This window comes from Echinops telfairi, unplaced genomic scaffold (assembly GCF_000313985.2).
Source record: "Echinops telfairi isolate 266 unplaced genomic scaffold, ASM31398v2 ScPeMD7_70;HRSCAF=299, whole genome shotgun sequence".
In the NCBI taxonomy this organism is placed as follows: Eukaryota; Metazoa; Chordata; class Mammalia; order Afrosoricida; family Tenrecidae; genus Echinops; species Echinops telfairi.
The window spans coordinates 4,272,098-4,284,617 of record NW_022103968.1 but is presented as its reverse complement, the minus strand read 5'-3'; the positions used below and the strand labels follow the sequence as shown (position 1 = coordinate 4,284,617).

The window sequence follows — 12,520 nt, the reverse complement described above, 5'->3', positions numbered from 1 at the left end:
AGGGGGGCTCCCCGGAGATGGTTGCATCCTTTGCTTACAAAGAGAGGGCACACGCCCCGGGCTGCCCAGCTCCTGATCAGTTCCTGTTCCTCCTCATGACGGCCTCCTCCTCTCCCACATTCTCCTGCAGGGGAGGGGCTTCCTGGTGCCATCCTTGGGTTCCCAGGACCCGCTCGCTCTCTGGCTCTTTTGTTCCCAGCATCAGGTTCGCTCACACCCTTTGGCATTGCCTGGCGGTCCACCCCTGCCCCGAGGATGCCGCGCACCCCGGGCTGGGCATCTGGCCCGACTCCCGTTGCACCTGGCTCCCCTTCGCGTCTCTCAGACTCCCGCCTCCTCAGTTCTGCTCTCAAGGCGGGCTTGAGTTTGCCCAGCCAACCTGACTCGCTACGTGAACCCTGTGGCTAGATTGCCTCAGATCGCAGAGGCTGACTGTGGTCTCAGCCACCCCGAAGTCTCCGTGTCGTGGCCTAGCATTCTAGACGTGCAGTAAGTTAACTCGAGCACCTTCCTCAGAAGGAGCCTTGTCCCACAGTGGTCCTGAGCTCGCTTCCTCACGGCACGTCCACGGTGCAAACCCACCAGACTGCTCCAAGAAGCAAGGCCTGGGGTCCTTCCTCCTCTGCCACCCGTGGCCGCTGGGAGCTGGCCTCAAGGCCGTGGCCCCTAGCAGCAGCCTGTTTGGTGTACCTGTTCTTGTGCAGGGAAGGCGCCCAGTCCAGTGGGCAGTAGATCAGGTCCCGAGGTGGAGTGAAGGACACGTGGTCCCGGAGGTCTTCCTCCTCCTCCACTTTCTCTCACCTGTTTCGTGACCGTAAAACCAAGGACATCGGGGTCCATGTCGGTCATCAGCAGGACCTACGATTCTCAAGGACAGAATGTAACTCTGTCAGGTCTGCCCCACAGCAGTCTCGAGTGCAGCAGATCGGAGCCCCGCCCGTCCTGAGCCATCCTCGCAGCTGCTTCTCTGCGGTAGTCCCTGGTTACAGCCACCGTGTTGGTCCATGTTGCTGAGGATAAGATCGGTCAGCTGGCCAGTGCTCTAGCTGGCTGGTCACTTGGCACAGTCGACTTCCCAGCCAGCTGTGTTGCTGCCTCAGTCTCGCGGTCTGTGAAACGGGGGCAAGGTGGGGGTCGGTGGGTGGCGGGATGAAGCCATGGGGCGAAGCCCTCATCCATGTGCACATGCTGCCCACCGAGCTATCACGTTGATGCCCCCACGGGGTCTCCTCCCACCCGGAGCACGCGAGCCCGAAGACCACGTTTCTCTCGAGCTCAGCGGGAGGCCAAACACAGATGCACCTCGAAAGTCCGGGGTCACCATCAGACATCTGGCCATTTTGCAGCTCGTCCCTCCCATGGAAACAAGCGTCCCCTCGCTCCTTCCCGGAGCCCCAGTGCGGAGTCTGAGCCTCGGCAATTATCATCATTCACAAATAATTTACGTTTCGGAGCAAACGGGGGCCACCATATTGCCGTGATTGTATTTATTCAATTTACACGATGGCTCCTTGGAGGACTCATTTGGAAGCGTCTGTGTGCGCAATAGATACAAACAGTTTTGGGGGTGGGGGGGTGGGCAGCGTCTGCCTTTAGCATTCTGCCATGGAACGAACATTCCAAATTAATACGAAAGGCCTTTACGTGTTCGAATACACTGCTTGTAAACGTTGAGTTAGTGAAAGAATGCAATTGGGGAGCGAGTTTAATTAGGGGGGTGGGTGCCTGGTCTTAAAGAATGCCTCATCCTATCACCTCACCTGACTCGTACCGGCTGGATGGGGGCAGAGAGGTGCTGCTGTCCATTCCTTAAGATGCCATTCATCTTGGGGGAAGCATTTAAGGACAAAGAAGCCGGTCAGACGTTCTTGACCACACGCTGGTAAGCGAGACGTTCACGGGGGCCAGGCTGCTCATCCCCTTGCCTGTCCACCCACGCACTCAGCCCGCAGGACACGCAGCACTCACACACAGACTGGAACACTGTCCGGTCGACCAAAGCCACGTCTGTCCCCCTTCAGGGGATTCTGGTGCCCGGTGGCCCCGTGAGTCACACAGCAGAACTGCTCCGTGGGGCATGCTGGGCTGTAACCTCGCAGGGTAACACTGCTCCATCTTGGGAGGTGGGGGTGAAGGCTCCGGAAGGTCACAGCAGGAGTCCTGCTCTGCCTGGTCAGGTTGCTTTGAGTGGGAACTGAGTGGAAGGCGGTGAGTTTGGTCAGGTTTGATGAGCATGGCCCCCGGGGCTTTCTGGACGGTCACCTTTATGGATGGAGATTGCCAGGCCTCTCTTCTGCACACCTCCAGGTGGCTAGAAGAAAAACCCAGTGCAACTCAGACCCGCACCGGTGCCAGGCCCAGCTCCGGGCCTGCTCCTTCGACCAGGACTCGGCTCCTTGTCTTCCTTTGCTTTGCCTCCTCCTCATCTCCTTTCGCTCCAGCCCCATCTGCCAGGAGAGTCTCCCAGTTCCCCTACTCTGCATTCTGATGAGCCTGCCCGCCCCTTGGCTTCTTGTGGCAGCGGCGGAGGCAGCAGTGGTTGGACCATAACTCATTGTGCAGCCCGTGGTGATTGCCTCTAAATTGGCCAAGGGGGGATGCGGGCTGACTTTGAAAAATCCAAGCCCTCCCTCTGGCCGGCCCGAGAGGAGATTGCCAGCCGACTTCGGGAAGGGGCAGGACACTTGAGTGATGACATCTCCATCCCTGGCGCTAACTCTGGAGCATCTATTCAAGCGTGTTGTTTTCTGCTCTGGAGGTCCGGATGCTAGCAAGCGCTGCCTTCTCTGGGGCGGAAGGAAAGACAACCCCCAACCCAAAGCCCCTGCCTGCCATTCGGTACAGACACAGGACCGCCCTCCAGGACAGCATAGGGCCGCGTCCTCAGGTTTCAGAGGCTGCAACTCATTACAGAAGTGGACTGCCTCATCTTGTAGCCAAGGAGCGGCTGGTGGGTTTGAACCACTGACCTCTGATTAGCAGCTGAGTGCTCAGCCCACTATGCCACCAGGGACCTTGGGAATGCGGCCAATAAAGACAAAATCCTGGGCTTGGAACGGTCAGGTCACATCGGCTGGTCGTCTGGCAAGGTGTGCCCAGCTGATGAATGCAGGCCCCAGTCCCAAGTCTCCTCCTGGAGAGGGGAGGGGGCTTGTGTTTTGCATTCACTCCCCCGAGCCTCCAACGGAGGCAGAATTTACAGAGCATGAATTAACCATTGGAAGTGACCATTTCCGTGGGCGCTGGCATGGTCACCATGTTGTAGGGCCAGCTCCTTCCCAAGCAGCCTAAGTCCTCCCCTTGGGCTGTCTCCACCTGGACCCGCGGGCTCTCTCTCTGCGCCTCTAAGTCCCCTCTCTGCTTCGTTTGCTTACAGGGCAACTTCGTGGCCTGCATGACAGCGATCCTGCGGCAGATGGAAGACTACCATTACGCCCATTTGATCAAGACCTTCGGCAAGATGAGGACCGACGTGGTGGTGAGTGTGGCCCAGGCCGTTCTCACACGACCGTCTTCCGGGTGTTGGGGGTGGTCCGGTCTGCATTGCCCTCAAGGGAATTCTGTATTTTGAGTAGGGTGGTTGTGTCAGAACTTGCCTCCGATCTGATTCCAGAAAGGTGGCCAATTAACCAGACACATGGTGCTGCCAATCCCTTACCCAGTGTCATCTCTGAGCTAGACCGGGTCCAGTTTCCTGTGTGGCTTCTTTATCAGTGACCTGGGATCGTGACCGAATTGCCCACGGACAGAGTACCGCTACCTGCTGTCCACGGCCGGGTCTTTGCAGCCTTCAATCGCACAGTCGTATGTCACTGTTAATTAACTGGGGTCTCGCCGGCATCAGTCCACAGCACCCTCCTGCCATCCCCAGTCAAAGTACCATCCAACTTAATTAGGGAAAGTAGGATGGAGAGGAATTTATCGCTTGGGCGCTACCTCCTTAATGACCTGAAAGTGCACTGCCATATGGCAAACCAACTCTGCAAAGCTTCACCCTTACGGGCTGGCAGGCTCCCAGGGGCATGGTAATCTCAACGCTGGGGGGCTGACGTAGCCTAGCTCATGCCTGTGAAGTCCTGGGACATCAAGGAATATAACGAGATTTCCTGGCATGTTCAGTGCCAACAGTCCCCTCCTGGATGTCTTTCCTGAGCAGGGAAGAGAAGAAGAGGGGACTTTTCATGTGCCTTTTGGAAAAAGTGATTCATTCCAATACCAAAGAGTCTTAGCATTTATGTTAGTCCAGGTTGGCTAAAGAAATAAATCATAGACACCCGTATGTGTGTAAGAGAGAACTTTATATCGTATTGTACATTAAGAAAACATCGCAGTCCGGTCCAGATCAAGTCCATAAGTCCGATATTAGCCCATATGTCCAATACCAGTCCGTGAATTCCTCTTCAGACTCAAGCAAAACATGCAATGATGCCGAGTGCAGGATGATCACAGGCCAGTGGGCGGAAAGTCCTGTGGATCCGGTGGTGGTGGAAGCATCTTAGCACTGGCGTGGGTCTCCACGTGGCTCTTCCCACTCCAAGGCTCTGGCTGCCATCAGCATAGCTCCATGTGGCTTTTCAACAGGAAGATGAAGCAGAGAGTGTGTCTGGCCTCCAGTGAGTTATTTATCTCCTTAGTGCTTCCAAATGAGGTCATCAAGCTGTGACCTGATTGACAGGTTAGACTCTACCCCTTCCGCAAGTTGACAATTGATGATGTAACTTCCACAGCATCTATTACCAGTGTACACACAGAGAGCCCTGGTGATGTTGTGGGTTAGGCATGGCTGCTGACCATCCGGTCGGCGATTCAAATCCACCATCTGAGGGGAACACCCTGTATGGAGAGCCACTATGGGTGAGAATGGGCTTGATACTGGATAGCACTGGGTACGGACCCACACACCCCCTCTCAAACTCCCCTGCCATCGCATCCATGCCTTCTTCCAGTGACCAGAACTGCCCCTGTGGGTTTCCGAGGCTGTAACTGTTTACAGGATAGAAGATCTCATCTTGCAATTACTGACCTCACGGCTAGTAACCCAGCAAGGAGCCATTCGGCCACCAGGGTTCTTGATACACTGGAAGGGGCTTCAACAAGTTGCGGAAAGTTGGAATTAAAAGATGATGAACATTTTCACGTTTCGGAAGCCCCCTTTGCTGTGTGTGTGTTATGTGTGTGTTTAATTTCCAAGAATACAGAGGCAGCTATACTGAAAACCAGGGTTTTTTTCTGCTACTAGAAGCCCAGGAGAAGGAGTCTGGGTTTTCAATGATTGTTCATGAGCAACATAAAGTAGGGGCCCGGCCCTTCAAATAACCAACACCTCTTGCGTTCACACCCTGGGGCTCTGGGGCCGTCACAGTTTTGTGAAGCCCAGCCTTGCCGGTTGTAACACGGTATGCCACTTGAGGCTCAAAGGAAGGCATCTCTGATCCCCGTGCATGTGAGCAGTCGGTATCCTCAGAGACGTGTGTCAACAATTCCAAGGTCAAATCCAGGCTGAGTCATCATGGTTTTAGAAGGCTCGGCACCCTGAAGAACTCTTCTGCAATTAATAACATGCCCTTCATCTGGGAGCCAGGCTCTACCCGTCCCCCTGCAGGCTGCACGGAGCATCTCATGTGAGCCCCATCTCATGTGAGGGACGTGGTCGAGGAGGAGCACTGGGTGCCCTGGACAGTATGTATACAGAGGTACATACCAGAGTGCTTTGAAAAGCCCCTGCCCTTGGCTGCCTTCTGAGCAAGTGCTCTCTCTCACTTTGATGGGGCCTCTGCGTAGTCCGGCCCTGATTTCCCTAGGGGTGGGGTTGGGGGTTGGTTATCCGTAGACACAGCAGTTTCAAAACTCAATTATTTGCAGACAATTTCCCTTCTAAAAAAGGCTTGTGTGGCTCGGGTGGCGGCACAGTCACACTGCAAGGGATGTAGACCCCTTGCTTTCTTGTTAATCCGTCCCCACGAGGCGCCTGCATTTCTATCCACCAGCACCACGGGGAGGGCTGCACTGCTTTTCTTTTCCCAAGCCAGCTGCAACTGAAATCCAAGGAGAGTGCTTGCAAAAGGTGGGGCCTGGGGGCTAAGGGGTTAGGCAGTCAGCATGCAGGGAGAAAGGTGGGCCGTTTGAGTGCACCTGCTGTTTCCTAAGATGGGAAAGAAAGATCTGATTCCACCCACAATTTTACAGCCTTGGAGACCCCGTGGGGCACTTCCACTCTGCCCCCATGGGTCATTCCGTGGGAGTGCAGTGGTTACACATTGGACAACTCACCACATGGTCAGCAGTTCAAATCCACCAGCCGCTCCACGGAAGAAAGATGAGGCCATCTGCTCCCATAAAGCTATACAGCCTCAGAGACCCACAAGGGCAGTTCTACCCCATCCTACAGGGTCACTGAGAGTTGGAACTGACGTGCTGGCCATAACTTTGTTTTCTGGAACATCCTGGTGGCCTAGTGGATTGTGCATTGGGCTGCAAACTACAAGATCAGCAGCCACCCTGCAGGAGAAAGATGAGGCGTTGTGCTCTGGTACAGAGTTGCAGCCTCAGAAACTCCCAGGGACAGGTCTGCCCTGTCCTTTGGTCGCTGAGGGTCGGACCGGCAGTGAGGTTTTTTGGGTTTGTGAGCTGGAATCTCCATGATGACAGTCATGTAGTTTGAGTGTGTTCTCCAGTATGCAAATGGCCCAGCCTGTGGTATGGAGATGATCGATTGATTGATATCTTTCTGTTGAGTCATTCCTTCTCACACCCCTGCTCACGGAGCCCCTGCCACCCTGCTCCGGATTGTTTTTCTTATAGCAGCCACTGCACATGTCACGGAGCGATTCTCCTGCAGCCCCTAGTTGGCCCTTCTACCCAGGAGGAAGGGCCAGCATAGAAAAGAGAAAGAACAGGTGTGCCCAGCCCACCTCTTGCCTGTGGGGGAAGTCCCTTCGGCCTCTTTCCCAGGGGCGTGCCGTCGGCCACATGAGCTGCAGGCTGGTGTTTGGAACGCTGGTGGCATGGCTTACAGTGGCATCACAGCACGCAGCATCCCCCACACGATGGAAGGGCGATGGTTTCCAGTGGTCACAGCTGTCCAAACCGTAGGACCACAGGGGCTCCAAGAAGTCCTTGGAAAAATGGAATCAAACGACAGTGGATGTTTTCCACCAGTGTTTTGAAGCTGCCCTTGTACAGGATCAAATCCAAACACGGATCTGTCCACTGATCGCATGATGCTTTCTACCTTGGACTGGCATTCTTCTCCCTGGAACCTTCAGGGGAATCTTCAATGTAGAGAGAAGCTGGAAGAACAGTCCGCTCCCCCCACCTGAATCCATCCATGGTGGACATTCCCCACTCTGGCTTCGTTAGGCCCTCTATTGCTCGCCCTCTGGGCAGCGAAGTCGCTCCATTGAGCCCACGGCATCAGGAGGTTTTAGTCAGGGCTTCATCTCTCAAGACGGAAGACTTTCTCCACCCCATCCCCCACTTGGTGCCCCCTGGAATATAGCACCCTTCCCCGGATTCTCTCTATTCCGATGTCTGCTGGAGCACCCCAGAGCCTTTCAGGGGCTTCCATGGTGATGCGTTTTTCTCTTAAATCTCTTTTTCTAGAAGGGGATCTTCTCCTTGTGTTTTCTGGGGGGGGGGTGTGTGCGCGTGCGCATGTGCGCCATTCTCAGCCAGTAGCTTTGGGGGGTATTTCTGGATATTTTGAACACAGCACTCTAGCAAGAGTGTCAAGTCAGGAGGCTGACCCACTGTTGGCGACTCCAAGTCTAATCCGCTCTCCTGTGAGGGTGAACCACGTGGCTTGTGGACTTGCCACATAATCTGTGGGCAAAGCTTTGGCCAATATGGTGTCACCTGGCTTAGCGGTCCTGCCGCGAGGCAGTTCCCCCTTAGGCACAGCAGAATGGCGATGCCCATGTGCTGCCGGTCAAAGTCTTCGGTCTTGAGCGCACCAGGAAGCCTCTGGCGGTGGGAGTGAAGGGGGCGGTTGAGGAAGCACTGGCTTCCTGATTGCAGGGATCACCCCGGGTGAGACGTGGGGCCAAGCAAGGCGGATGCGAACCCATCGCTGGTTCAGGTGAGAGAGATGGACTGTTTCTCCGGCGGGGGCCGTGGATCAGAAAAGAAGAGACACAAGTCTGTGACTCCGTACTGCCTTGGTGGTGACAATTGGAACAACCCCGGTCTTCTTCCCCGGTCCCCTTGTGGGCCATCACTCTCCCCGAGCCAGCAGGAACAAACCGGCTTTCCCTGGAACCTACGACAGGCCAGTGCACTGAGGTCAGTAGCTCCCAGGACTGGAGGGAGGCCGAGGGCCAGGGTTGATTAGGAAGTGCTGCCTGGCTGGTGCTGGTGTGACAAAGTGGCAAAGCAAAAGCACACTGGTGATGTAGAGCCTGATCAAGGCAATCCATCTCACTGAATTGTTGACGTGCAAAAACGTTGAGTGGGCACCTGTGGGGCCAGCTAGCATCTTTTGACAACCATCATATCCCAGCCCTCACCCTGACAACTCGTAGCTTCCTGCACCTTTGGGCCCTCTGGGCTGGCTCTCAGCCGTCCTGGGGCCCCTCTGTTGGCTGCACCAGCCACTGCCATGGTGAGCGCCCCCTGCGGCCGACAAGGAATCTTTGCAGAGTCTCCTCTCCCACAATGTGCAGTGTTCTGTTTGATCAGCAAAGTGCTAAACCTCAACAGCTGAGCCATACTAATGAGGGATGGGATTGTGTCTCTTAGAAGGGGGAGGACAAAAAAAGTGGGGAGAGTGGGAAAAATAGGCTTCTCTTCCAGAATAATAAAAACCAGTTCTTGTGTCTCAATTATTAGACTCTGAAGAGTGACCAGGAAGAAAGCCAGCAATTTCCTGCAATAGAGAGGCCACTGCATTCCACCTTCCAGTGGGGGATCGCAGCCCGGTCCCTGCAGCATGGACCGCTGGACAAAGTGGGAAGACCGCGTGGTCAAATAGGGACTTCAGAGGGAAAGCCGGGAAGCTTCTGGTCCTCAGGGCTGGGGAACAGAGCGCACAGTAGGGAGCATCAAAGGCAACCGACTGACTCTTCTGTCTTGGCCTTGTATGCGCCACTGGCCTCTCCTGTCCTAGAGGCCTCTCTCACCAAAGGATCATTGGAGCCACCTGCTGTCCCTCCAAGTGTTTATTCCCGGCAGGGGGCACGCCGGGTCTGCCACCACACGGCAAACACAGCTAAACCAGCATTGCTCTTGGGCGTACAGAGAATGTGTCCTCCCCCGTTACATCAGCTGATGGAAGCTGTCCACAATGGCCTCGGTCGCATGTGCCAACAGGACCGTGGGCCAGGGACGTGTCATCTGTCATGTGTGGGGTTGCCTTGTGTGGGAGTCAGTGCCACCGCATCTGAAGACACCTCTGGTGTTGAATCCACTGAGTAACCTCTTCCTGAGAGGTCCTGGCTGAGAGGACTTTGGGCTGAAACGGCTGTTTAAATTCTCCCCAGTGCCTCGGTCTTCACAGCCATTGCACCTAATTATGATTCCGTAGATTAAATAAATGAGAAATGTCCACCATTCCACACTTCCAGCCGTGGCCTGGTTTCTCTTAAGTCATTTCCCAGTCGCCTTGCCCGTTGCCAGAGAGTGTGTGCCAGATCAGGCCGCCGGAGAGCGTCTCCAGAGAGCGTGTGCACTGGGAGGGCTGGGTGCTCTTCACTCACATGCTTGTTGTCCCGCCCTGGAGGAAGTCTCCGGAACCTGCCAGGCACTGTGGGAGCCCCTGAGGACTCAGCCCCACCACCACCACACAGCAGCAGGAGGCATCTTAGCCAGCATGGGTGAGGGGTGGCGGCGAGGCGGTGCAGACCCCAGCCTCGGTGCGTTTCAAATCGATCCATGAGCATTATCTGCAGGGCCCCAGCAAGCATGGCTATGCAGTTTAGGGGATGCTGTGCTCTGTGTAAGACCCTTGGGGGCCCCAAGAGGTCTGTACTTGGCTGTTGATGGAAAGATCATCCAGCAGCACTTTGGGGAGAAAAACAACAACGAATGAACATAAAAAACAGGCAGTCTGATTCCTGGACGACAATCCCCATGGGGCCCGGTTCTCCGTGGGCTTGGCCTGCCTGGAAGCGTCTGGTGGCTCAGCTTCCGCTGCTCCCTGGAAGTCAGGCAGGTCGCCCCCGGCTTGCTGCATGTCTACAGAGGGCTGGGATTTCTGGTGGAGACTTTTGATTTCATGAATTCCATGGGGAAAGGAAGCAATGATAATACAGCCACTCCTTGGGGTACGACCCACCCCTTTCAAAACTCACTGCCCTCGAGCCAATTGTGACTCACGGCAGTCCTATAGGACAGGGCAGAGCTGCCCCTGCGGGTTCTGACACTGTCATCCTCCTCTTCCACCTGCACAGCTCCTGGGGGTTTGAACTGCTGACCTCGTGGTTAGCAGCTCCATGTGTAACCACTATCCCCCAGGCTCCTCCTATCACCCTCTTCAGGCCCGCTGTATTAAACATTCGAGGTATCTGCAAAAGACTTTCAGAATTTCTGTGGGGGAATAAAAATCCCATTATCATTCCATTCCATTTCCCACGGCCTTTTTGCAGCCAGCTTGTACAATGGTCTGTAATAACAAAGAGACACCGCTCTGTAGCTGCCTGGAAACGTTTCTATTATTGTAACTGTATTCCTACGTTGAGGACGGGTCCCTCTGTCTGCACGGCATGCTCGCTAAAGCAGAAAGTGTAGCAAGGAGAGGGAGACCCTCAGTGAGAAGGCTCGATACGATGGCTGCTACCATAGGCTCCAATGTCACAAGGCCGGGCAGGGGTCGTTCTGTTGTATGTCCGGCCGCGATGGTCAGACATCACCTGTCAACGAGCGTTGTGTCTGGCACTGTGCCTTTCGTGTTGCTTGTTTTATGCATGGAACGGTATGCCGTCCACTGTCTGCAAAGACAGACCTTTGTCTAATGCAAATAGATACGAAGGGAGCTCTGGTGGTGTAGTGGTTACGCACAGAGCTGCTAAGTGCAAGGTCCGCAGTTCTAAACCACCAGCCGCTCCTCTCCAGGAACACGGGCTTTCTACTCCCATTAGCGCTCCAGTCGCAGAAACCCACAGGGGCAGTTCTGCCCTGTCCTACAGGGTCTCTGTGAGTGGTCATCAAGTCATGGCAGTGAGAGGTTGGATAGATACAAACAGTACCTCACTGTCACGACTTAGAGACAGACCGGGGATGGCAAGTCCTTTGTGAGCAGGGGACAGTCCATATCAGACACTCAGCCTGGTGGCCCTTGTTTCTGATGGATAAAACAACCGGGTTGAGAGTAAATATGCGTAAAAGCAAGAAGCCATCTGTGTATCCACGGCTATCCTGTTTCCCCGCTGGCAGAAGCGGAGAGCGTGGACCGAGGTCCTCTGTGGACACTTACTCTCTGTCTGAGGGGCTCTTTCCAAAGCCCTCCTTGAGCGAGGGTGCTCAGCTAGCCAGGGAGACCCAGGGGCCCACCGCTCCTGTGAAATACATCTTCGTTCATCGCTAGTGTGATTTCATCCCACTGAAAACGAGGTCCTTTGCACCCCATCCCTCCCCTGCCGCTGGCTGGCCTGTGCTGAACGGTCGCTTTTCCTTTCAGGATTTCCTGATGGAGACATTCATCATGTTTAAGAACCTCATCGGGAAGAACGTCTACCCTTTCGACTGGGTGATCATGAACATGATGCAGAATAAGTAAGTAGCAGGAGGGGGCTCCGCCTCGCACCTGGTCCCTGGCTGTCGTCTTGGGAACGGAGGCGTCTCCAGGCACTCTCAGGAGCAGCCCCATGCCTGTGTCGGGGACCTTTATCCGGGCAATGTGCTGCAGAGTGAAGTGACTGCTGAAGTCAGAGTGAGGCTTTGCTTTACGTCCTGACACACTGCTCCGGGAGGAAAACACCAAACACCGGGCCCTTGTGGGAAAGGGACAGCTTGTATTTCCCGCCGAGTTCTCACCACGTGTTGTTCTCAGGATCCAGAGCCATTCTGTGCTCTCGGCACACAGGTGTCTGCGTACCACACATTTCAGGTGACTACATATCTGTGTGCCCTGCGTGTTTTCTTCGTTGCTCATGACACGAGAGGTCGGGGCCTTGTTGGTCATCTCCGTTTGAGGGCTCCTGACAAATGTCTCCTGGGATTTGTGTTGGGATCATCATAGATCCCAGTGCCGTGGTATGGACAGCTCGGTGGGTTCTGGTGCCCATGCTGTCTGGGTCCCTGCGGTGACAACAATGTGTAGAACTTGATCACCACCAGGAAACAGCGCCACGCTCCCTCCGGCCTCCCTGGTTAGTGGGTGGCCTCGGCTCTAGACCATTTTAGCAGGGGTTCAGTCATGCACCTCACAGCCAAGATCCTGGACATGCTCCTGACCACAAAGGCCCCTCCTGTTTATAACCACACCCACCCCTGCCCCCTACCGCTGCCCTCCAAATGCCAGCCCCTCACGAAACCGCTCCCCACTTCCAGTGTGGTCCTTTCAAAGAGGGCCGAGGAAACAGACCCA

The 12,520-nt window shown here is 55.2% G+C and overlaps 1 protein-coding gene across 1 annotated transcript in view; it reads left to right on the top strand.

Moving 5' to 3' along the window:
• DOCK1 (dedicator of cytokinesis 1) overlaps nt 1-12,520 on the top strand; it is a 408,265-nt gene that overhangs the window by 257,178 nt on the left and 138,567 nt on the right. Inside the window, exons 27-28 of the mRNA XM_004701236.2 lie at nt 3,377-3,478; nt 11,612-11,706. Of these exons, the coding sequence (XP_004701293.1) occupies nt 3,377-3,478; nt 11,612-11,706 (197 nt within the window). The remainder of the gene's footprint in view (nt 1-3,376; nt 3,479-11,611; nt 11,707-12,520) is intronic.